Source organism: Colletes latitarsis, chromosome 4 (assembly GCF_051014445.1).
Source record: "Colletes latitarsis isolate SP2378_abdomen chromosome 4, iyColLati1, whole genome shotgun sequence".
In the NCBI taxonomy this organism is placed as follows: domain Eukaryota; kingdom Metazoa; phylum Arthropoda; class Insecta; order Hymenoptera; family Colletidae; genus Colletes; species Colletes latitarsis.
This window is the reverse complement of record NC_135137.1, coordinates 38,833,658-38,859,590: the sequence shown is the minus strand read 5'-3', so window position 1 is coordinate 38,859,590 and position 25,933 is coordinate 38,833,658. Positions and strand designations below refer to the sequence as shown.

At 45.6% G+C, this 25,933-nt stretch overlaps 1 protein-coding gene across 4 annotated transcripts in view; it reads left to right on the top strand.

Annotated features, from left to right (window-relative positions):
• The window catches only part of LOC143340958 (putative receptor-type tyrosine-protein phosphatase mosPTP-1), a 507,138-nt gene that overhangs the window by 172,002 nt on the left and 309,203 nt on the right, over positions 1–25,933 (top strand). For all 4 annotated transcript variants that reach the window (XM_076763412.1, XM_076763411.1, XM_076763410.1 and 1 more), the window contains exon 3: positions 11,777–12,070. In XM_076763412.1, the coding sequence (XP_076619527.1) occupies positions 11,777–12,070 (294 nt within the window). The remainder of the gene's footprint in view (positions 1–11,776; positions 12,071–25,933) is intronic.

Sequence of the window (25,933 nt, the reverse complement as noted above, 5' to 3'; positions counted from 1 at the left end):
GCTTAATATAAACCCATATTGGTAGGTTTGCATTTGTAGTATCAACCCTCCGACATTCGCAGAACGAAAGTTTGCAAATTTAATCATTTTACATTGAAACGCGCGTTGGAGAGAACGAATAGTGGCTGTTTAACTTGACTTTTATTTGACAGAATATTATTTCGTATGATTTCGTTTGACAAATTATATTATATAAATGTATAACCAGATAGACGCCAGTATTAAAAACGTAAATTGTATTAAACGTAATAAAGGTACGTGGAAATAAAACTGTGGGAAATTTAATTAGTGGAAATGAGGGTTCGTTGCGTATGTCTGCTGTCGTTATAAGTAAAATCTAACGTTTATTCTTCAGTTTCGAAAAATCCTTTCGTGAGAGTGGATTCTTAATCCAGGAAATGTAGAAGTTGCAACGTACGTTTTAAAGGGAGACTTAATACTTGCGGAACGATATTACAACGAAACATAATGTAATTAATTACCTGAAATGAAAGTTGAGACCATTCGCTAATGAAACTCCGAGCTCTCTTGCGAAGACCACTGTGCGTGCAAACGTTAACTAGTTTCAAAAAATCGCGTTTCAAAAGCAAATCAAGAATACCTGATTCTTGCGCATCGCGGAGCCCGCGTCCCCTTAAGCTGAAATAGACTAGAGAATCTCGGGAGTTTCGAAAGTTTAAAAACTCTCTTGAGATTCCCAGAATAATACTGTTTGTCGTTATCGTTAAGGTACCAGAGAATTCTCTTGCGTTCGTCTTCCGCAAGTACCGTTGTTTCCCTATTCCGTGTTTACTTGCATAATCGCGAGCAACTTCGTAAATATTTTGTACTTCCGTTTACCTCGCCACCGAGACCATTCAGATTGTTCGGAGATCTCGCGGAAAAAACCTCGCGGAACGTGCAATGCGTACAAGGTTGTTCGCGATTTTCAAAAAATTCCACCCTCCGCCAGGAATGTTTTTGCTCGACAACATCTTCCGACCGCGAAACCCCACGTAAACGTGAATCGTTTCGAAATAAATATTTCTCGAGTTTTTCACTCGCAATTGCGCGAGGATAAATGGAAAAATTTGCTTGAAAATCAGCCGCGATGGTCGACGGAATGAAACAACGTTTCTCGAGTTAGTCTCTGGCGGAGTTACTCGCGGACTTCCGGGAAAATATACGTGCTCGAGCTGGAGGAACATAGTAATCCGCCCCGTTCCGTCTGGTTCCTCGAGAGGAGCCCAGAGACGGAAGCGTATCGAATCGCTGGAGCATCCAAAGTCAGTGATTTACATCGCGCGCGAGCGTGGCTCCAGCTACGCTTTAAGAGCTAATTAAATGGGACGTAATTAACGAGGCAGCCTGACCGAGCGGCCAATTAAACCGGGTGAACTTTACGTATTGCCGTGCACGGACGAATCGAGAATCGCTCATAGACCCAACTCGTGCCTGGAAACTCCTAGGAACTTGGGCACGGATATGGATCATTTTTACGATCGATTAGAACGTTCGGTTGGGGCTGATCGCTGGTTCTGAGAGTCTTCGCAATTTTAGGGGCATTTTATTTATAATAGAATTTCGTCCCGTTCTTTCTTGCGACAGTCAAAAAGCTGATGATCCGTTTCAAACGAAGGAGCGTCGTGGCGAAGGACAGTGACTGAGTAAAGGTGGGAGGCACTTAGGTAATAAGATGGGTAAGCAGGGGAAGATAGATCATTTATTGCGTGCTCTGGAACAGAGCCTTCTTAAGAGAACATTATTCAAAACACCATTCGGCGTTAATTTGGCCGAAGGGGACCGATAAAAATTGTTAGCGATCCGTGGCGCGACAATGGCGAATCGCGAGCAGTCGGCCACGGAGAAAGGGCAGATGCGACGGGGGGATGGTCGAGAGAGAAAAGAAAAGGTTCTGCCCAATTTTGCGGTCGTCTAGTTGGAGATAGCGACCGAAGGAATATAACGAGGAGAGCTCCGGGGGGGGATGAAAGGAGGAAAAAAAGGAAATTCTGGTTTCTCGGAGTGTCACGGGTCGCGACAGCTTTAACGAATTTCGTGGGGCGGGGAATTTTTAAAAAATCATTCCTTCGGAAAGGTGAGTCGGTGCAACGATAGTCGGATACCCTCGTTCCCGGAGTTTCGAGTGTAAACACTTCGGCGTGAAGAAGTCGGGGGCCTCGAGTCGCGAGTAACAAACGCTTTTCCTGAAATAATGACATTCTGGAAACTGCCGCGAGAGCGTGGCACACTCGGTTGAACCGACGAGATCGCTTTAGGCACAAAACCGAGCACCGTCGAATGCGACCGAAGGCAAAGAAGGGGTAAAAAGAAGCACGAAAATCTTGCTCTCGTTGCTCTCTTTTTTTTTTTCGCCGCGCGAACGCGAGCCCCCCTTTCTCGTTGCTCGGGTTTTTCGAGGTCACCCGGTGTTCGAGAAGCCCTCCGGTTCGACGTATCGCGGAACCGCTAAATCCGCGATAGCTTGACCCATATTAGCTTTGAATGAAATTTCCTATAAGTCTGTCTGGGAACGTCGGAAATAGGCAGGGGATGGGTTATCGATTTGTGGTCGTGGCAGCGGAACATTTATCGATTCGCGGGTTAAGCGGTATTCCTGTATTTCCGTCGCGAAAATAGCAGATACAGGCGACATTTTTTTTTAAGAAACTACGAGGTCATTTTGTTCGTAAATACTCGTTCATCCTCGAAGAATCTAGGTACGCAAACAAGCGAATTATATATGACGCGGAGCTGACTTTAATTTCGAGAAAACCATGGACCAAGAAGTTCTAAAACTAGAGCATCCCGTTTTCCTCTCACATTTTTAGAAATTCGAGTAATTTTATGCCACGTATAATTTAGATCGTGTTTTACTACAACACCATTAACATAATTCTGTTCCGCGTTATGGTGAATTAAATTTAAATTACACTGCAAATAATATTTATTTTCGAACGAATATTTCATCAACGGATCTTACTTCGTTGCAAGATATAAAATTGTAAAGGATTTCGTCGATCCTCCTACTGAAAAAATTTTCAAAGAACACCTTCCTTTTGCCGTTTTTCGACCCACGGGACAAAGCTCGCGATTACAATGCCCTTTCGGTCCCGGGCAGCTCGTATCTCTGGCAATTACCGATCCCTGGTTAACCCTCGCGCGTCGTGCTGGCCCTCATTCAGCGGATTTTTCTAAGCGGAATAATGAGGAACCTAACAGCGTGAAAATTGGCGGAACGGGGCCCGTTTCGTTCGAAACTCCCTCGGGATGATCGTCGCGCAGCCGCGTGACGCGAACGATCCGGCGTGTTATCGTCGGCGAGAAACGGTCGTGTAATCGTGGCACGGGTGAACGTGGACAAAGCAAAAAGTGTATGGGGCGAGAAGGGGGTGGCGAGAAAAAATCGCGGACGAACGGGTTTAAACGAAGTCGCGACCCGTGAAAAGGATAAACAACGATAGCTGGGGGAAGCAGGACGACGGGACGCGGTAGACAAAACGAGGAGAATCCAGAAGCGAGGTCGGAGTGTTAGAACCGTATCCAGAGCCAGAAAAGCGAAAGCAATTAAGATAGTTACTTGGTTATGAGACAAAAAGGCTGGGCAGAACGAAGGTAGGAAGGTAATTACCGTGGTAACGGCTTGCCACGGCCGTGCGACTGTATCCCGTGGAGCGTGCTGGCTTCTGGGGAAATTAGTGCTGGAAAAATTCATGCCCGCGGAAGATTTGCGTAAATTAATTTACGGCGCCAAGCCGGTCGCCAGCGCGACGAGAGGAGGACGAAATTCAATTTCTAGGCGAGGGATGGACCTCGTCGCGGTCGAGAGCGACTCGAGGGGGTGGAAATCGTCGTTCAAAGTATCGCGAGGATCTAGCGAACGGAGTTAATTCGCGAAGGAATTTCGTCGCCTTTGCGCCGCCGCGGGGAGGGAATAAAAACAGAAAAACATAAAACTACCCTCGACGGGTTCTACGGGGGGTCTTTCGTCGAGGCTGCCGTGAAATCGAGCGAATAATCGTCGCGAGACATCGATATCGGGCCACTTTCCAGATGCAATTACAGCGGGGACCGGATTAATCGTAACGACAGCTCGAAAGGAAAACACGAACAACTCTTTTCCGCTGTTTCGTTGGGGCTTCTCGGTCGCCTGTTTATTCGCGGTCGAAGATCCCTGATCCCGTGCAAGGGAACAGGCGATACACGGTATTATGGAGAGTGTCCTGCGCGGTATAATTCACGCGACCAGATGGCGATTCTTTATGAAATAGCAAATTGAAAATGTGGAATAAATTTTTTTGCGCGACGCCTCGTTTCCGGGGAAATTGGTTTTCAAAATTGATGGCGTCGATTGGGTTCGATTACGGCTCGCTTGTCCGACCATCGCGCGGTGTTTCTACTTGCGTTTCTAAATATCGAGGCTTCCCCCGTTACAAATTAAACAATAAAATAGGGATTTTTCCCCTGCTATTATAAAAAGTTAAGTCTTTCGACTTCGAAGGAGTACAGGAACGATTAACGTCGGCTATTTTTCGGAACGCGTTCATAAATTACAAGCTCCCGAGCAACAAATTAAGGAGAATCGAAAAAAGACTCGTTAAAGCGACCCTCCGTTGTATCGCGTACGTTCGCTTCGAGGAGCCGTGGTGAGTTCGTTAGTCTGTCTAGCGACGGAAGGGAACGCGTTGTTGTTTTTCTATCGAGGCTATTAGCCGCGCAAGTAACTTTATCGCGGCCGCAGCCCCGCGAGCGACGAATTACGCCCCGAGACGCGTTAACTTCGGAACAACAATTTTAATTGCGTTTAATTACACACCGCGCGTACCAGCGTTCGTTTCCCGTCGAAACGTGCAATCCGAGCGCTCCTCGTTTCATCGCGGTTGAATTTCAATCTAAGCCGCCGTGGGGCCCGTGGTCTAAAAATGCCGGTTTCATCTATTCAATTAAACCACCGAGCTTGTTAAGGGGCTGACGTTTCCTTGGCGTGCATTTGCATAACGTCGTGCCTCCGTTGGCCCGAGATTATACGAATTGCCGTGGTCAGGCGGCTCCGCGAAACGGTACGTTTTGCAGACACGGTCTAATTAGCTGGTACAGATCGCGCCGCGACAATGAAACCGTCTCGAACTCTCTCGTTCGAGATCTCCAGGCTGTTCCTTCGTCTTCCCTTTCTTGTTCTTTCGCCGATATCCGCCACGATTCGCCCTCGTTTCGCGTCCCGTTTCAGAAACAGAAGCCAAGATAATGGCGAATCCTTTTCCTGGACTACGGACCGAAAGGGCCAACTCGTCCGTAGTTCCTGTTTCCGGGAGCTCCGAGTCCTAATAATATTCTATAAGAATCCCACTACCGTGTAGAAGCGCTTACTTTCGAACGATTTCGTCTAATTTTTCTTCGAAATCGACTCTGGAATACTTTTTTTAAATTTCTACGATCGACGAATAAAAAATAGTGAACGCGATGGGGTTTATGGATTCTAGTTTTCGGGAAAACCCCACTTCGAAAATTAATCGCGCGGTAGAGTTGCAAGTGGAAACATCGATTAATGGTCAGACGCTCCAGGCAAATCAATTACCTCGAAAACGGAGCATTACACGAAAAAGTTTATTCTACATTTTCCGTCTGTTTTTGCGTATACAATCGCCCCTTGTGCCACTTATCCTTGGAAAATTACAATTTAGCGATAGCGAGTAGAAAGAAGTAATATTAGTCGGACTCGATGCATGTTACTGGAGCGTCAGTGTAGAAATAACGTAGAAAATGTAAAATGATACGTAATGGCAGTAAAGTGAAAAATAAATCAACGATTCTAACATATTTTCTAACAGAGGAAAATATGAAAATACGAGCGAACAATTTACGCAACTTTTTCTTCCCGTTCGTCCACTGGTTTCGCGCCATTGCTCGACGGCGACGCGAAACTATTTTTGCGAGCGTTTTACAGCGCCGCGGCGAAGTTCAAAGAGTAATGAGCCGCGTTAACGCTCGAGCTGCTCGCGGGGGAAGTTCATAAAGCGTTTCTTTGCCGTGGCTGGTATCGTGTATAGAATCCCGAACGTTCGAACGATCGAGGATCACGCTGACGGACGCGCGTGTTTCGCAGTTAAGGCTGAGAGTCGCGCGTTATCAACTACCGGGGACGAAACTTTTTACATTATGTTAACTTGCGCGCGAAATGGCCTCCTACCGACCGTGAAGTGGATGAGCGCGACGGTGACAGAAACTTTGCCCGCCCGCTTCCGAAGAAGCTGCTCCACTCCAGTGACGCGTCGATCATTCGCTGGGCCCAGGACCGGAGAAAATTTTCGGAGCCCAATAAAAAATATTTACACTCGACTATGGGTTAATTTAGGGGATCATTTACTCTGTGCTAATTCGCTAGTAGCGAGTTACAGTGGTTAACACGAGTAACGTAAGGTTTAAATATGTAAAAAGTTTTGGAAACGCTGGGCTATGACACGCCACTGGGTCCTTATTTATTCCACGGCGTTCCAGCCCCGTTCCATCTTCACAGTTGAAATACGTCTCGTGGAGCAAGGTGCTCGACTCTCCTGATAACGGAGGCACAGTCTCGATCCACTCGGAACGTTTAAATATATTTCTTTGTCGCTTGGTTATCGTCTCCATTCGTTTCAGCCGGGAGTGTTGCGACACAGACGTTCGAATCTTACAGATTTTATTCTCTCAAGGGGAGGAAGCTTCTTTACGCGTTGCAATTTTTTATGAAGTAAACAAGAGCGTCGAGGGGTTCGAGGATATCGCTGAAGAGAAATCCCCGGCTCTCTGCTTTCGTGGGTGATATTTTAATTGTTGCGTTGGCGTTAGTCGGCTCGAATGTCTTTCTCCTCGATGCTATAGTTTACGTTCTTTTGTTTAGATTGGTACCCATTTTTCTCCAGTCATGTGACGTTCGTGATATTGTCAGATCGAATTAGAGGTAGTTGTGAGCGAGAGAAAAACAAGGGGTGCTGTGTGCCTGGTCCTCGAAACAGGCTCCCGCTGGACGTTGGTATATTCCGCTCGTTTTACGATCAGCAGAACTGGCGAGCCGATGGTTGTACCGAAGTTATAATGCAGGCGATGAAATTATGGTAAGGTCCCTGGGAAATTTCCATCGTAACTTCCGTCCAGGGCTAGGGGAATCGATGCAGAATGTCGAATGATCAAAGTTCAACGCCGCAGAAGCGTGGATGGCCACTGATCGACGCTGCGCTGGCGAAAATCGGTCCGCGCCTCTGGGAAAGAGAATTGAACGGACGGTAACCGGGAGAGAGAGAGAGTAAGAGAGAGGATTTGAGAGGACGGACAGTAGCGAACTTGCACTTTATGCACGTATGAATACGTACGCGTGAACTGAATGCTCGGCGCAGTACACACGCGCGACGGAGTTTACCAGAGATTGGAGATCAAATCACTCGGTGAATCACGTCACGAGGACCTTTCGTTTCGAAGAACGCGATTTACCGAGGATCAAAACCGATCGCAGCTGCTCTATCAGACTCGAGCGTCTCTGCGTTGACCGGGACGCTCTATTTTTGTTTCTTCATTTTCTTTTTCGTGAAAAAGACCGCTGATCGACGGAGTTCGCGAAAAAATGTACAAACGTCGGTGAAAAATATGGACAACGCGTGCGTGGGCGACGCGAATGGCCGGAATTATGGGTCGCTATCGAGAGGAAAGGTTTTTAATGGCCGAGTAATAGGGAACGCAGACGTTACGACCGATCGTATAATAATTTCGTTACGCGAAAGACAATTATTTTATAACGGTCTGTGTTGTTATGCAATACGTTGTACGACGGGGCAGCGTCGACGGTCAAGTTTCGTTTCCAAATAAAGAACAAATATTTCGTTAAGTTCTCGACGTTTAGAGCTCCAAACTGGGTGAATCGCTTAATAATCTCCATAGCGGTGGCGATCAATGAAATTTGTTAGCAATGACCTCCGTGGCAGTCAAAGTGTTAATGATAGCCGGCGATTGGCGCTTCGAAACTCCAGAAATACGAGAACCGCCGTTAGAGCGCCGATAATCGCCAGTGCCTTAGCAGAAATCAAGCGTCCGCGGCCGGATAAACCGCAGACAGGAATAATAGACGCCCCGACGCTGTTACAGCGGTTAATTGAAGCGTACGCAGCCTCGGGCAGCTTATGTTTACTCAACCGGTAATCATGAACGAAAGCTAAGGCCAGCAGGATATTATTTGCGAGACAAGGAGCGTCGGAACCAAGTTCTCTCGACCAACTTATCCGGCTAAAGACCGATTCCAGCTATCGTTAACGCTGTAATCGAATCGTCAGCTCTTAAAAATACTTGGTATTCGCATAAGCAGAGTCATGTACAGCGCTTCTGAAACTTTTAAAAACTTTAAATACGAAGAGGAATCGTTCAAATATCCTCTGTAAAATTAGTAGATACTTGTCGTTACTTTAACGTTTCCTATAATGCAAAGTAGAATTAAAGCTGGTAATAATTAAACTCGTTGCTGTTTTATTTAGTCGTCAATTAGTTAACAAGGACCACCATGTACCTTGAATGCAGTTATTCCGAGGCTTCGTTCGAGTCGTGCAGTAACAACAGAATTCTCTATTTTACAGGTCGATCGTTGATACGATAGAAACGTATATCCTTTTATCGTCCTCGAGAAATGAAACTGCTCGAGCTTTCATTGCTGAAACGATAACGATCTCCATTGTCAGTTAACTCTCGGAACGCTGATAACGCTCGGGTTAACGATAATAACTTTACCGTTTATACTACCCGAATCTATGACGCGACGCAGTTGACACGAGAGTAACTGTAACCGCGCGAAAGACGAGAGATACATTTGCGAAATGTAAATAGCTGCCAAATTGATTTTATCTAGTATTTACCTTCGGCGCACTTAAAACAAGAGCTAAACTTGGAACAACGTTCGAAGTGTTATCGGGTTAATTGAAACTAATTGCGGAACCGAGACGTATTTTGATACTCTTGATACATTTATGGGAGAATGGAGACGATCATTTACCGAAAATTATTAAACTATCTACGTAGTTGTCTCGTTAAAGTCTGAACTATGCTCGGTATTTGGACTATATCGATTGTACAAGAGATGTCATCGACCTTAACGAGCGCAATAAGAGCCTCGAGGGCGGAGACTCGAGCGGCGATAAGTGAGTGATAAAGATGAGACGAAGCGATTAGGCTATCGCCGAGACCTATAGCCTAGAAGTAGCTACCTGGTACTATTAAAAACAAGTAAAACAGCGGAGAGTGGCGAGAACCGACGTCGAGTTTAGAAAACCCCCATCCAAAAGGAAGCGAATAAACATTAAATAGTGATTCTAACTCCATACGTCTCGGTACTAGTAATTACGTGATTGCATTGGTCACGGCATTAATTGTAATTCTGTATAATTCTTCTTGCGTGGGTGTCATATAATTTGACCCATATACGTCTCCCCTTTCATGATCTCGATAAGTAATGGCCGTTCGATATCCGCGTTCCGTCTTCTTCTCTCAGACAATGGGTCTCGGGACTCCTAGGGTTAACTCCTTCGTAAACGAAAGTCTCTCGGAGTTCGTTTTTTATTCAGAAGCATTAATCCGCCCCACAGAGTCGGTACCGACGATTCGATTGGTTCGCCGACCCTTGGACCCTTTTCTCAAGAGTTTGATTCAGAATTGTCCCGTAACGCGAGGCTGCGAGCGGAAGTGCACTTTGCTCCTCCGAGCAGCTTCATGGTACTGGAGTCGTTGGATTCGTCCCATTGCATTTAATCGCCACCAGTGTCCCCGGTTACGCATCGCCGCTAACGAACGGTCAGCAAATCGCCCGAGAGCTCAGAATTCTTCCAACGATGCTGGAAATTCGTCCTCTTTATACGTAAACTGCTTACTTAGTGCGTTGCCGGTGTTCGCGGTTCAATGTCTTCGTTACGACTTCGTGAGAATATGCACGTGAGTTATAAACTAATTTGCCTCTCCAAGTACTATTCCTTCCGGAAACTAACATATAACAGTTGATTTAACCCTTATATCAATACCGGAGTACTTAGATACCCCTCTCAGCTTTGCTTCCAAAATTTCGGTAGCTTCTCGTTCGTGCTTCGTTAAACGATGTGCATTACAAAGAGATGAGATGATGTAAATCTGCCTTCTTGTAACTTTAGTACTAAAAACGAACAGCACAGGTTATCGGATTAACAAATCTATCTTATAAACGTCTCTTAAAAATAGGTGAACTTTGGACGCGTGCAGTTCCGAAACTACTAGTGTTTTATTAATAATTGGACCATTGTTGGCGGCGGTGAAGCTTCCTCTTTAAAATGGCGTTTGGTTTTTGACGATCGGACTTCCCGTTTCGGAGATATCGTAATTTATGTAAAAGGTAATTTTTAAAATTTCGCGTTCCGCCTTAGAAAAGGCTATTAGCGCGCATTGAAAATACTAAAACTTTAGACGCGTGCAGTTCCGAAACTACTAGTGTTTTATTAATAATTGGACCATTGTTGGCGGCGGTGAAGCTTCCTCTTTAAAATGGCTTTTGGTTTTTGACGATCCGACTTCCCGTTTCGGAGATATCGTAATTTATGTAAAAGGTAATTTTTAAAATTTCGCGTTCCGCCTTAGAAAAGGCTATTAGCGCGCATTGAAAATACTAAAACTTTAGACGCGTGCAGTTCCGAAGCTACTAGTGTTTTATTAATAATTGGACCACTGTTGGCGGCGGTGAAGCTTCCTCTTTAAAATGGCTTTTGGTTTTTGATGATCGGACTTCCCGTTTCGGAGATATCGTAATTTATGTAAAAGGTAATTTTTAAAATTTCGCGTTCCGCCTTAGAAAAGGCTATTAGCGCGCATTGAAAATACTAAAACTTTAGACGCGTGCAGTTCCGAAACTACTAGTGTTTTATTAATAATTGGACCATTGTTGGCGGCGGTGAAGCTTCCTCTTTAAAATGGCTTTTGGTTTTTGATGATCGGACTTCCCGTTTCGGAGATATCGTAAGTTATGTAAAAGGTAATTTTTCTTAATTCGACTATCTCTGTCTCCGTCTGACGCGTCGGACCTCCTTGTCGCACGTTGACCCACTAACCGAGTGACCGAGTGACGTCACGTTTACTATTTACTACACGCGCGCGCGGTCAACGACCTTGCTAGGCCGTAGTAAGAAAGTTCATTCATCTCGCGACGTAAAAAAAGCGCTTCGGTCTCATCCGATCGACTCGAAATTAAAATCCTCATATCTCCGGAACTAATAAAGCTATCGACACTCACAAACGCTCATTTTAAAGGGCATTTCATCCTCTATCCAATGAACATATCAACTATAATTATTTATGCTATCTTCCATGTTTATTGTGAAGTTTTCCTTAACCCTATCCACCCAACGAAGTTTCAGCGATTCCGTTTATCTACAAGCCCAACATAGAGGCTTGTAAAATTATTTTCTTAGTTTCAAATACTTAATAAACTTGAATATGGACTGATCCCACCGGACCAGTTGGATTACCATTTGCGTTTTTGTTTTTTCGTTGGGCGTAAAAGAAGGATATTTTGTTTTCCGTGGGACCGACGCGCGAGTGTAGGAAGATTAACATCGCGAAATGTAACGCATCAGGGTCGTAAGAATGAGTGGTTTCGGTTGAAAATCGTGGAGCTGGTTTTATCTGGCCTGGAGCGAAATGGTCCTGACGCAGGCAGATCGTGCGGATCTCCGTGTCCAACGCGAGAGCCCGTTCGGTTTTTTATTCGCGCGATAACGGCCCCGACGTGACGAATGTAACGACGAACGATCTCTCTCTCTGTTTCCAGACACCGTGGTGGACGAGATGGTGGTTGAGGCAGGCAAGAACGTGACGCTCAATTGTCCCGGTGTGACGGAGAACTCGCTGATACTGATGCTGGAATGGCGGGCCAACGGCAGGCAGCTGTTGCAGTATACCGGAAGTACCACCACCGTTTGGAATCCCCAGAACAGGATATCCCTGTCCCGGGATAAATACGCCCTACAGTTTAATCCCGTCATCGCGAAGGACAGTGGAGTCTACACGTGTTTGGTGAACAGTCGCAGCAAGCCGGAAACTGATATTCAGCTGGTAGTGCAAGGTCAGTGTCCTCTATTCTTCCATGGTTCTTCCAAGTTTCCGATTTCGACACAATTATGCAATACAGTACGAACAGTTTTGTATCACGCGAAATTATTCGTGTAATATTATTATAATTTTCAACTCTTTCGTACGTGGAATTTAAACGAGGCTCGATAATAATTATCGAAGCAGATAACAAATTAACATTAACGCTGCGTTGTTATCGAGGCAGAATACGATGGATGCAACTTCATCGATAGCGGTACGTTTTAAATTCTGGCGAGCGACTCGAGCCAGTGGAAGTAATGTTCATCCTGTTTCTGATAGTCGCAATGACTGTCACCCAACTTCCAGTATTTGTGTTTAATTCAGTGTGCACTGATATATTCTGTTATTTTGGTTACTTACCAAGGTTGGTTAATTGCTTCTGGAAGTTTGCCACATTCTGATTACTCGCTGAGATGTGTATCTCGAGGAGGGTTGTGCGTGGGAGGAGCAGTATAACGTCTTCCGATTTTTTATAGCCGGGGCTGCTAATGGCTTAGAACTTTACCGGAGGATTAATAGTAAGAAATTGCTGCACAGAGTGTTCTAGTGATCATTGTATCGCGGGGGTGACGCTTTGCACAAAAAAAGAAAAAACAAAAGATACAATAATATTATAAAAGAAAGATATATTTTTGAGGACACGAGTGAAGTCCTTAATATTCTAGCGAGTGCATCTCATTCAAACGACGGTCTGTTTTCGAGTTACTTATTTAATAAATCATTCAGAAAGCTTTTGGAGAGTTAGTTAAACACAGAAATCATAAAACTGTTTACACGGCGGGGCAGAAGCCAAGAAACTGTTCATCAAGGATACATCCGCGCGCGCAGTGGTGGAAAATGACTGCTACAGGTACTCTTCCTGAAAGTAAACTTGTTATGAGATGCATTGGTTGTTGGTTCTCTGTAACAGCAGCGTTGCTATTTCTCCTTTCGTAGATTTTTCAAGCTACTTCCAGAATAATTAAATGACTCTTGAGCGTGCTCGTAGAAACTTCCGGTTTTAATTTGGTTTTGGAGGTAACAGATTTGTGCGCGATTGCAAGAAAACGCGTCAGTATTTAACAACCCAAGATACGAACGGTATTAAATCCGATTTGCCTCGAGAAGGTGCATTCATTTATTCAGAGCTAGTCATTCGGCTCGGTACACTCGATAACAGAAGAATCCATTTATGTTATTCATTAAGTAGAAGTCATTCAACGAGTGGAGCAAGAAATAATATTCCAAGCTGGCTGTACACAGGAATAATTAATTAAATTACTGTGAAACTTACGAGAGGCCGTAAGCGTCGATCACAGGTTTTTACGAAACGTGTATTTTTTACAAACTACTAAAATATATATAAAATATGAACTTCTAAAATAAAATTCAAATAAGGAAAAGGATTGACGCGAATATATTTGCAATTATCTGCGCTCGTGTTCACGATCGTATGAATAATATAGAAAATTGAATCTGACGAGACTCCATCGGGATCGCGAAAAGCACGTAGCTTTCGTTCGACGCGACGATCGGAGCGATTCAAATGTAAATTATCGATAATTGGCCGAATCGGTACGTCGTAAAAATAATTACAGCCAATCCGGGCAAGGTCGTATGATTTCTCGTCGGGATGGTCCGACTCGAGGGTGAATTAAAAATTAACCCCGGCCCGGTTGGCGCCGCTCCAATGGACCAAAGGGGTCAGGTGTATTTGCGTTTTAACCTTGGCGATCCATAATTCTTCGAACTCGCTTAAAACGCGGCGAATACATTCGACGAACGTTAACGAACTCTTAATTAAGGCCGATCGCGAAATCTCGTCGGCGAAAAAACACGCAATTTTTTCACCCGCGTTCTCGCGCGAACGTAACACGGTCGAACGCGTTGTAAAGCTCCCGGAGTCGCTTCGGGAAATGAACGGTGTCGTTTATTAGGTAGCAAGAAACGCATCGATGATTTTAATCGCGTCGATCCGCTGCTCTCGCGATAACTTAACGTCGGGAGGACTAGTTGGCGAGCTGATGAGAAAAATGAACGACCCACTGGCTTCGAAATAACAACACGGTGTACTTTTCGATTTAAACAAAATTTCTGATCGATTCTCCACCGTAAAATGGGGGTGAACAGATGGAACGAAGTACTCCGTCATCCCTTTGCCTTACAAGCACGTGTGAGACAGGTGTTCGTGGTCAGGCGTTCGAACCAAATGTAAATAAACACCACGTGCCGCCGTAGAATGGGCAGGGGGTTAATTGTAATTACGAATATATTCCCCTATGCCTCGAGAACATTTGTCTGAAGCGGGAGCAAACGAGTTCTCACCACGCTCGACGCAAAACATGTTATGCAACGGGGCCAATCCTGGCGGGCCACGCGCCTCGGAGCATTTTGCTGGTCTTATTATTTTAAAGAGGCCTTCGAAGGGTGCCTTCCCAACTAACGAAGGCAATTTCCGTGTTTCGTCGAAGCGGCTCAAACATACGAGCTTAAAGCAACTCACTATTCGCCGCATCGCGAGTTCCGCTGGATCAAACTTTATTTCTCGTCAGCGATTCGAATCGGTGATTCGCGCCTCCGCTGCGAGGCAAACGCAACTTCCGTCTGGTCGGTCTGGGAATCGCTGTAGAGACGCTCAAGTTCGAATGCGCTTCTTCTGTTCGCCGTGTTGTTAAAAATGAAGCAAACTTCTCCGCGTGCACCTGCATCGCTTTTAGCCGGTGGCTATGTACGGAGGAGTCTCCGTACCTATGGGAATTCGTTACGCGTTAGGCGACCTGTTCTCCGTTTCAATCCGTGGAAAAATCTTTGTAGTTAGGTAGAGTGTGTTGTAAGTTCACTCTCGAAAGGCTGCCCGTAAAATTCGCCTATTTTCCAGTGCTTCGAGCGGATCGTTTCAAAAAAACGCAGAAGCGTAATGCTAATTTTTTGGTGAGATTTTTAAAATTCTATCCCCTTTTAGGGGTAGTTTAATACCGCATGTAACTTTCTTTTCAATATTTAATTCTTAATATCGCTTCACGACAGTCCAGAACCCATCCTGTCGTAACTACGAGGCACACCGGTATTACATTGTCGATAAAAGGTTAAAACCACTATTGGAAGTTTGGTTCTTATTAATTTTATCGTCACAGACGACCACAGCCACGTCAGCGTTCTTTGAAATATTTTATCTCGACGAGTCTCCATCCGAATATTCAAATATTGTTTTAATATCGTTTGAATATTTATCTATTCGTCCGAGCGTGCGAGTTCGATGCCCCAATAAAAATTAGTCGTTCCGTTTGCATCGAAATGTGGCTAACGGGCATTCTTTCGCCCCCCTCCCTCCCTCCGTTCATCGAGCAAGCGTAATTTGTGTTCGTTGAACCGTTTGGCGACAAAAGTTGCTCGAGTTCGCGCAGAGTTCGCCGACGGGAAGTTCGCGTCGCCGACAAAGGAGAGGAACGAAGCGACTAGGATGGCACGACTCGACGCCCTTCCTAACTACCTCGTTGTCCGCCAGCCTTCTAATGCTTTATTTTACGGTGGAGTTTCTCCGCGTGCTCGTCGGAGTGTTTGCTCGAGGTATTTACGGCTGATTTGAATTCGTCACGTGCAACCCGCCGCGTCAAAAGCCAACTTTTCCGAGCCGTCCCATAGGCGCCGGAATCGCGGGAGTTCTCGTTAAAACTTCACCTCGCATAACTTGGCCCCCGGAAGTTTGGGGTAGGGGGGGGCGCGTTCACGCGAACACCGGCTACACGTTCGCGGCGAAGAGAGAAAAAGGGAAATCGAAACCCCCTATCGCGTTATGTCGCCGGTCATTTGCATTCAATGCACGCACCGCGACTCGATTTGAATAAGAAGTTTCCGCGCGGCTGAGACGAACCCGGCCCGCAAAAATAAATTTAATATATTCACCGGGAGATTCCTTCTTTCCTTCCAAGAGACGGCGAGAAACAAACGACGGTTTCGTGGACGATTAAGAGGGAAACGAATGGTCTTTCGCGTCGATTTACTCGCCAGGGCATTTTAATTCCCATTTATCTGCGCAACAGCACGTCCCGCACTTCGAGACCTTGCTAATTCATATTTTCATCAATATTGATTACCTCCTAATGGATGGCCGCGAAACCCAGCGTAATTCCAACTGTTAGCGACGCCGTTAACGTTGCGGGAGCTATTAAAATAACGAGACATTAGTACCACCCTGGTAATCGTGCCCCCAAAAAGAAACGAAGACTAAATCACAGGCGTTGATGGTTTTTTAAAATATTCCGTGGCCCGTGAAACGGATGGCGGACGAGTACCGAGGGGGTCAATCGCTCCAAAGGTGAACGTAACCGAGCGGGAAGTTGAGTTCCCCGTGTTCGCGAGGTTTCGAATAACGAATCTCTCGTCCTCTCGTATTGTATATTCCGCGTGGCGCGTGATGGCATCCGGTATTCGGGACACGTAGCGTTTCAGCGGTAACCAATACCCGCGTTATATCAACCATTAAAATGAATATTTCTCGAGTCTGAGGCGAGATTTCACGCGTCGCGGGGGCTGCTGCGTCTTTCAACGAAAAAAAACTTCCGTTCCTCCCTGATTTCTTCGACGGAAGTTCGTGTTCTCGCGACGACGCGGATTTCAATTCGACGTATCCTCGCGAGGGTTTTTAAAAATAAATTTCACGAGTCACGGCTGAACGATTAAGTCGAACGCGCCTTCCCCCGGATCGATAATCCGTTTCCATTAGTCGGACAATCATTTGGACTGCGTAAGCGACAGATCAGCCCCTTTGAGGCGTCGCGAGACGGAACGGTTTTCTGTGATTTTTCAAGCAGATTTCCACAAGGCTGAATCAAATTCGTCAAAGCGAGGCAGCGCGCGGCAGAGATGATTTCAGGGCTTTAGAAAATTTCTCGCGCGAAACGTCTCGTCCTCGTTTTTTCAGTTTTTCCTTTTCCGAGGACGCTCGCTATTCGTCTGTCTGCACTCTTTTTTTCCGCGACGGTGACTTCCCGTCGCGGCATACTGGGTGTTCCTCTTGACTTGACCACCTTAAACGTCTCGGTTTCGATGAAACATCGAAATCGTAAACGTTCCGAGCGATATACGCCTCGCATCTCGCGGAATGAAAATATTTTCTTTTTTTTTTTGAATTTACGACTTCGCCTGTTCCGTAAATGTCACCGGTTCTTTATACTCTTCTTCGTTGCGCTTATCTCTTCTTTCAAGACGTTTTACAACCGAAGAGGAAAATCCATTCGAAGCATTCCATTTTATCTTGCTACGTTTTCCAACTAGGAATTTATCTTATTAATATTGAAATGGAATTCCCGGATTGCAAGGGAATAATACGGACATTTTCGACACGCTCGATATTTCCGACTTTCTACAACTTCTCGAACGGTGTTCTCTGTATGACAAAGACTAGGCTCGTTCATCTTTGAGGTTCGTTTCCCAGAAGAAATTAACGAAGGGAATGGCGCGTCAAAGGAAAGAAGAAAAAAAAAAAAGCGATCGACGCAAGAACGAGGGGGAGCAAAGACGTCCGTTCGATAACGATCGCCGCTTTTGTTTCCCCCGTTTCGACCCCTTTTATTTCCCTGAATAGCAAGCACCCTTCATCGGCGCGCGAAACCCACCGGGGATAACTACGTTTTCCAGGAAAATGGCTCGCGTTCGGTCGGATGTGGTCTCGAAGCGCGAACAGTGGGAAAGAAAGGAGTCCGATTGAATATGGAAGGGGCCACTGGGTCGGTCTCGTTAATCTTCAAAGGGTCACGCTCGCATGGCCAACGTCGAAATTGAATAAATGTTTTCGCCTTTTGTCAATGGCCGCGGGCCACGCACGAAGGAAGCTGCTGACGAGGAGCCCTCGCCCTACAAAGGGCGAAAGTTCATCCGATTCGGCCACAGCGAACGAAACTAAGCCACTTTCGCTCGGTTTTGCTACTCGAATTGCGATCGTAAATAAAATTGCTCCGCGTCGGTTTCCTCAACCGATACTGGAAACAATTGTCTTCGTTCTAAGACACATTTGCAAATAATTTCAGTCTCATTCAAATGCTTCGTATCAATGTTTAATAGTTGCTCTTTCTCTCACTCTAAACGTTTGGAACGTTCAGACTAATTTCACAATTATTTGATTATAGAGTATCCCTGATTAGAATGTTAAATCCTTCTCGAGCCATGATAGAACAATAATAAGAATCACTCTGATATTTTGAACATTATTACCAGGCCTGCCTTTCTATACTATAATTTTGTAGCAATTGGTATCAACGTTATTAGAGGCCAAGGATTTGCAAAGAATAGTTTTTCATCACAAAGCCAGTTTCGAAGGACTCGAAACGGAAAGAAATCATTCTCGAGACTTAAGGATTAAGACGATCGTTCGACGTTCGCTGGAAATGACAAGAGTGAACGGATGTCCCGAAAGTACCGTAGCGAATAACCGACGGTGAAACTTCGCCGAAAGTGGCGAGCCCGTTCCCGCCTATTTATCGCTTTTTACGAGACCGCGTGTGCGCGACCCGATTCCGATGCACTTTGTTTCTGCGTTTACGACTCCCCAGCAGCGATAGCAACGACGCTCGACAATGGAAGAAAAACGGCCGCCGGGTCGAAAAAGGAAGCGTCGTCTGTCGTGCAGCGTCGCGGTTCGAAACTCGACTTCTCTTTTCCCGTTGGACGTTTTTCGGTTGCCGCGACGATGAGACTTCCATTAAATCAACCGGAACGACGATATCGATGCCCGTCGCTCGTAAATCACGCCCGCTCGAGAATCGCGCCCGTGATTGAGAGAGCCTCGATAAAGGAGCGAGGCTTCGCGGGAATATCGAATTTGATGGCTGAAACGTCGCCGTAATGAAGTTACCGCGCCCGGGAGTTCTTCGACCAGCGAAGCGTGATTTCCCCGACTTCTCCACGGAGAAGTTGAAAAAGTGGAATCTCCATTCTAACCATTCGTCGACGATCGTATCCAGCTGTCTCCTCGGAACGTGCACCCCGCGACCAGAAACCCGACAAAATTTTATCAAATAATAGAAATGCAGATTACGCGTAGTTCTTTTTACCGTTCGAGCTAGTCGAGATCTTCTTGTCGATACCTGCAATTTTATAACGCGTCTATAGATTGTAAATGAATTCCAATCATTTCTCTATACATTCTCGTACGTGTATCGTATACCTATCGTCTATTGTTTGCGCGTCCCCTTTCTCTCTTTTCAAATTTCTCCATCCACAGTTTCGGTGTATAAAACACACCGAAATTGATTGAAAAATGTTTAAATTAAACGCAATTCAATTTCAGCAATCAAGCCCGGGCGCTCCATAAAACAGCTTGACCCGTCGCAGAATTTTCCCCCGTGAAACTTATTGTCTTCTCGACCCGAACTCCCATCGGAGGCTATCGACAAACTCGAACGATCTGATTCCGCTTTTGAACTGGGTGTTCTAGTATCCACCCTCGCGAGTCCTCGATTCCAAAATTACCAAACGTTTCTTTGACACGATAATCCAAGTATCATTTACGAAAACCGCTGCCGGATGAGAAATTAATTGGAAAGGTGGGACACTCGGGGAATCCGCGTTCCTTGGGTCTTGTAGCGGCCGCGTAAAGGAAACGGTCGAGGCGGGGGAGGTGGAGGAATTATCGCGGAGGGTGGTTTACAGCGTCGGAATCTGGCGTTCGCCGTCCCGGGGGCCATGAATAAGCGCGGAGTCGTTTAACAGCGCGCCGGTTTTTTCGACTCGCGGCGAAATCATTTCATTCATATGCATGACAGAATATGCAAGGAGCACGGGAGAGGAGAGTAATAGAGACAGACGGACCGAGCCCGGCTCGGAACACAGGACAAAAGGAGAAGCAGGGAGAAACGGGGGAAAGAAACCACCGCGAAATCTCGGTGCCGCCTAACGAGCCACGATTATTCTTCGGATAACGACCACCGCCAGCAGCGGACGATCCCTGCATGCTGAACGGTGCCTACGGTATTGTTTGTGTCAATTCCTCCCCCGTCCCCCGACAATCTACTACTCTTTCGATCCGAGCGATTCCTTGGGGTGCGTTGCAACGAGAATCCCACCGACGCAACGACAAATAACAATCCCCGATAACTGTTTAGAATTTTCACTATCCGTTCATCCCCAATTTTTGCATTATTATAGACAGGCGTTTGTGCTAGATATAACCACCCTCAAGTGACTGAAAATGAGCACAATTCTTTTTTTCACAAGGTGATATTCGTTTGGGACTCTGGGGAGAATCGAATCGTCAGAAATTTACTTTAACAATGATAGAACACTAATCGTAGTACCACGAACGAGCGAACGTGTTTTCTCGAAGCTCTCAAACCCCGTAATCGGTATCTCCATTAGTTCCGCGAGTTCCGGGGAAGTCTGGTTTCGAGGAAAACGGTTTCAAAGTTTCCTATCGCCGGTTTTTTCGTTGCAACGGTCCGTCTTCGTCAAAGTCGCCCGTAACTTTATCAATTCGTCAAATTTCAGCGCGGGCAGGCTCTCGCGACTAGGAGAAAAAGAATTCGAAAATAAATCGCTGCCCTTAGAAATCGTATCGCAATTTTTGTGTCACATTCTACGAAGCACCAGATCGCACGACCGTTTAAACGAGATCTGACACGTATCGATTGACCGCGTTCCTTAATCGCGATAAACCGACTATGTTCGAGGGACGCGAACGAAATACTTAACTCGCAGAAGGCACAATAGGGAGCTGTAATTCCGGAACATAATCGTAGAAAATATTGCGAAGTTCCACGTACGTGAATACAGTTCTAAAGAGTCGCGGATGACAATGCTTGAAATTATTTTTCAACTCTGCTTGTTACGAGTTACGTCTACTTCGAAACTCTTCGTAGCCACGCGATCAGCGAATATGATAATGTTGGCAGTTCTGCGTCCAAAGATTTTAACCGAGGATGGTTACTTACGATGCGGAAGCGTGTACTGCAAGGAGGTCCCGGTTGAGAAACTTTCTAGGAAAGAACGTCTACGGTAAAAAGTAACGCCTCGTTCGCGGATGTTGCGCCAGAGGTTGGACGTCGATACGGTAACCTAAGCGGAAACGAAGGATTTAGAGATTGCGGTGGCGGCTTGAAACACCACTGAACGCGGCTGAGTACCTTGTCAGACACGGTGATGAGCCAGACTGGAACACACTTTATGAATTTTCTAAACGCGATAGCGTAGAAAGAGTCGAGAGGAAAATCGTAGTCGCATTAAATAGAGATTTCGTTATTTGAAGCACTCTTTCAATAAAACCTCGCTAAACCGCTTCGAGAGGATTGAACATAATTATTTGGCCATTAATGGCCTTAGAACGTGCGGCAATATTTTTCGAGACATCTTATCAGCACTACTTTAAACCAATTCTATTTTAATTCTTAAAAATTTGAACAAATAACAAACGTACAGGGACGATCTTGGTAGAGGGTGATTCTATGTATAAATACAAGTAAAAAATGAAGAGTAAATGTTTTTCGTTCGAGGCTTCGTTTTCGAGAAAATCGAAAATACATTTCGAACTCCAATTTAAGTAGAACGTATCGAGAACTGATCAGACGCGTCCGACATGTCGTACTGATTTTCCCTTGTTTCCAAAATATCTTCATACCATCTCGAAAACGAAGAAATTTTCGTCGATGACGATACTTTTCATCTACGTTTGCCCAAAAATAAGAGGACTTTTGCTTTCAATACCACATTTATTCGCCGGAGCCACGCTCTCCATTAATCTTCCGCAATAATCAGGGTCTGACTTTATTCCATTCTTCCTTAACTCTGTTCTAAAGGTTATTGATGGATGTCGGTAGAACGTGATACTCGCAATGCAACTTTTTCCTCCGATCCATAAATTTTCAATGGAGTTTAAGTCAGGGCTTTGCGCGGGTTTGGAAACGCAACCAATGTTTAATTGATATTTCCGTCTTCCGGTAAATAATTCAAGGGAACAATATTGTTCTTCGCAGCTACGAGCTTAAAGCAAGATTTATTCATGGCATTTTTGTCCATAGTCAAAAGTAAACGAGTCGTTGGGGGACCTCGCCCTGTGTAATTACAGTAAATGATAAAATCTGCGAGGAATATTCTCGAGTTGGTGGTAGACCCAGACAGGGAGGAATCTCGTCGTTGTAAACTGAAGGGGGAGGGGCAAAGCGACGAAAGAAATCCTTCTCGTCCGTCGCGAAGTAAGTGGAACAGTCGCGGTCGAGGAGGAGAGGAAGAAGCAGTTGGAAGAGGCACCCGTTGGAACGAATACCACCATGACGAGGAAGAGGGATTGCGTCCTTCCGCGGCGGGCCAAATAAAATGTCTCTTTGTATCTTGCCAGAAAAGCCCTTCCATCGTTCCGTACGACCATCTTTTTCCATCCGCGACGTCCCGACGTCTTTGTAGTCATCGGCTAGGGAATCGAGTTGCACTCGACACGATTCCTAGCCGTGTCGGACGGAAATTGCACGGTGAGTCTGTAATCAAAGCGGTCGGGCTTTAGCGATCGAGTTAATGACATGTACGCTGCGATTGAGTTAATGACATGCACGCTCCGTGTCGGCGGTTTAAGGGAACGGGGGAAGGTGCTTATCGTTGATTTCATCTGCTGTCGCGCTTTGATAGGCGACTCCCATTACGCGGCCGGTTATTTAGCTAACTATCGAAACTTTCTTTAACGCGACGCTTTAGAAATGTGCGCGTGTTAATCCCCCCAAACGCGTTTACTCGATTGCAAATGAAATACTTGAGCAGCTTTTAATAAAATTCAATCGAATCAGGGCTATTTCTGCGTCGATCTATTTCTCGTGCAAAATTTTGTTTCCCCAACAAGGGAAAATCATATTTATCGCGGAAATAAATTGCTCCGGAATAATTGATGGCTCGTAAATTAAATTTAACCTCGTCGTTACAAGCAATGGCGTTAATTGACACTGAATGCATTCTACAGGCATTGATTAAGGACTCTGTTATTTTAGGAGAAGACGCTGCTAATAAAATTGATTTTTATTAGTTGTAATTCGAAATGTTTGTACCCTGAGCGCGCTACGGGGTGCGAATAATGAAACGCGTTCGTGTAAGTGGATCGGTCAGGCGAGTCGAGCGACGAGTTCGTGAGGAATAAAGCAGAAAAGGGGCAGAGTCTCCCAGAGGGGTAAATAAAATTTCTCTTCCTCGAGATTACTTTGTTACTTGTCTGTCGAGGGTTATTGTCAGCTCGGGGAGACGTCTTCGATCCCTTTTCTTCGCATACCTTTATCAACGAATCGTGGAATTAATCGCGACTCGAACGACCGAAACATCGTCAGCTTCCAACCTCCGCTTTGGATCTTAACCTCTGAATAGCACATTTCTGTCGGCACTTCTCCTCAGTAGTTAGAGCACAATAGAGGAAACCGTCGTGCTGCTTGGAGAATCGCTTGTAATGTAATAGAGCCTGCCGTCTGGAGAGAGAACCGAACAAACAATGACGACGTCATCATTGTTGGCGTTCAGGGGAATGCTTGACACCGGGGCCTCGTCGTTGTGACGAGAATTGAGCATGAGAGGTCAAGCATGCCTCGACGCATCGGGAATCATCGTGAATTGGGACGTGTTTGCCTGGCTTCGACCTAAGATCTTGTAATCTTTCCCTCCCTGTGGGTTAACTGTCGACAATTTGACGAGCTAATTGAGCGTACAAACAGGTACACTCTATCTTAAGATTAAATAAGCTTTCCGTTTTCTAATTATTCGTAGATATTTATCTATAGAACGAAGTATAGAAAATGACCTTTTTCGAAACATCGCGTTAATGCTACTTTAATTTAATTTAATTTTAATTTCTCAATATTTGAACAAACAACAAACGCAGAGGGTGGTTCCGGATAGGGGATGATTCTATGCGTAAATACAAGTAAAAAACGAAGAGTAAAAGTTTTTCGTTCGAGGCTTCGTTTTCGAGAGAACCGAAAATACAATTCAAGTAGAACATATCGAAAACTAGTCAGACGCGTCCGACATATCGTACTGATTTCCACTTGTTTTCAACATATCTTCATATTATCTCGAAAACGAAGAGATCTTCGTCGATGACAGTACTTTCCTTCTGCGTTTGTACAAAAATAGAAAGTCCAACACTGTCGAGTTGATCGATTAGGCCAATCGAAGTCTCGGTCTCGCGAAATTCTCTTTCGTAATATCTGCCTTGGGAGCTCCATTGTGGGTTTGGTTGTACAGGCTATGGGTCCATCTTATTGCCATCGAGGGACAAACATAATTTTCCCGGGATTTTTCAATATCAATCCCCCTCGACTACGGATTACTCCGACGAACATGTTCGATGTTTTCGTATGTACCTATCAGACATGTGCATTCGAACTCTTTCTTCGATACTGATACATAGTCCAGTGTCCCGCAGTTCGTGCATGAGTAATTAGCCCAACGTTGCTCGCCCGTGACGGAAAAGAAAAGGCCGGTTCGTATCGCAGCTCCTCGCATCGCAACAAATCTTACTGCCGCAGGATTGTGGCTATCGAATTTCGGTAATTCGAGCCGCGCGAGAATTCCCAGCCGCAGACCATAAAGATCAGCGGGGCTGCTTGTAAATTTCCTCGTGGAAATTCCATACCTCGCTGGTAGGCCGCGTCGCAACTTCGAAGATACGCTCGTACGAGCGAGTACTTGGAAAAAGTGTTAACTATCATATAGTATTCATATTTTAAGATATTTTCACGTTGGGAGTTGCTAATGCCTTCTTAAGAGACCACACATTCGAGATCTCATTTTCACAGGTTCACAGAAAGTTCCAATATTTTTTAAAATACAAACACGTTCAACCTAGCCCTGTCCTATGAAGTACTTCTCGAGCATTTATTTAAATCAGAGTAATCAAAATTGAGAAAAGTCACGGAATCGTAGAATTACCAACGGTGTGAAATTACACCAGCGGGTTGAAGCCAGAGTGTACACGCGAGTTCAGTGTCCAGAGTGTAGCCAATGGTTGTCGGGAAGAAAGTGGGGATCTAAAAGCTAGGTGAAATTTCAGCGTAGGTAAAAGTGGAGCTGCCCGAGGATCCCACTTCGACTGTACAACTGTCGCCTGCACGCTGGTGCTTGAATACACTTCGGGTACATCGGGAACGAAGTCGCCGAGATTCTCGTCTCCCTTATCGAGTTTCCACGAATAATAAAACGACGTTGACCGTGCCAATCGCGGCTCTATTTTCCCACTTCCCGAGCGACACACGGCTCGTTAGACTCGCGAAACGACGCATTCTGCGTTCGTCAGGCGAATCCTTGCCACGTTCAAACGGAAAAATTCACGGGAACAAGCAGGGGATCCGTCACTTCCCGTTGCGAGTTTGGAACGGGGCCAAACAGTTCGCCCTCCCCATCCCCGCGTGTCGTCTCGTCTCTCGTATTATTACGTCTGCGGAACGGACCGACGGTTGGAAGAATAAGAACACCGTGTATTACATCCTCCCGCGTAGTAGAATGTTTCCTACATCCCTCTAGCGGAAACCGGGGATTCGGTTTAGTCCTCGACCTTTCGTGGGAACGAAAGTTACTGGTACACCCCTTGCATCTTGCATCGATCCGCGTCGTCTCGATTACCAGCGGCCAGTGTTCCTGGGGGACGATCGTGAAGTAATTTTCATGACGCGAAACCGTTTCGTTTGTCGCGTTTCAGCCAGACAAAAATGCTGTTTCTGGAAAACCAATTACCCCTCTTTCTCTCGCGCGCGCGCTTTGTTTCGTATGCATAGGGCGTGTTCGCGATACCGTGATAATATCAAGAGCGTATCGAGGCCGTTGAATCTCTTCCTTCGTTTCGTTGGTTCCGAAAATCGGGTCGGAAAAATTTAAAACAACGTGGCTATTAATGTTACGA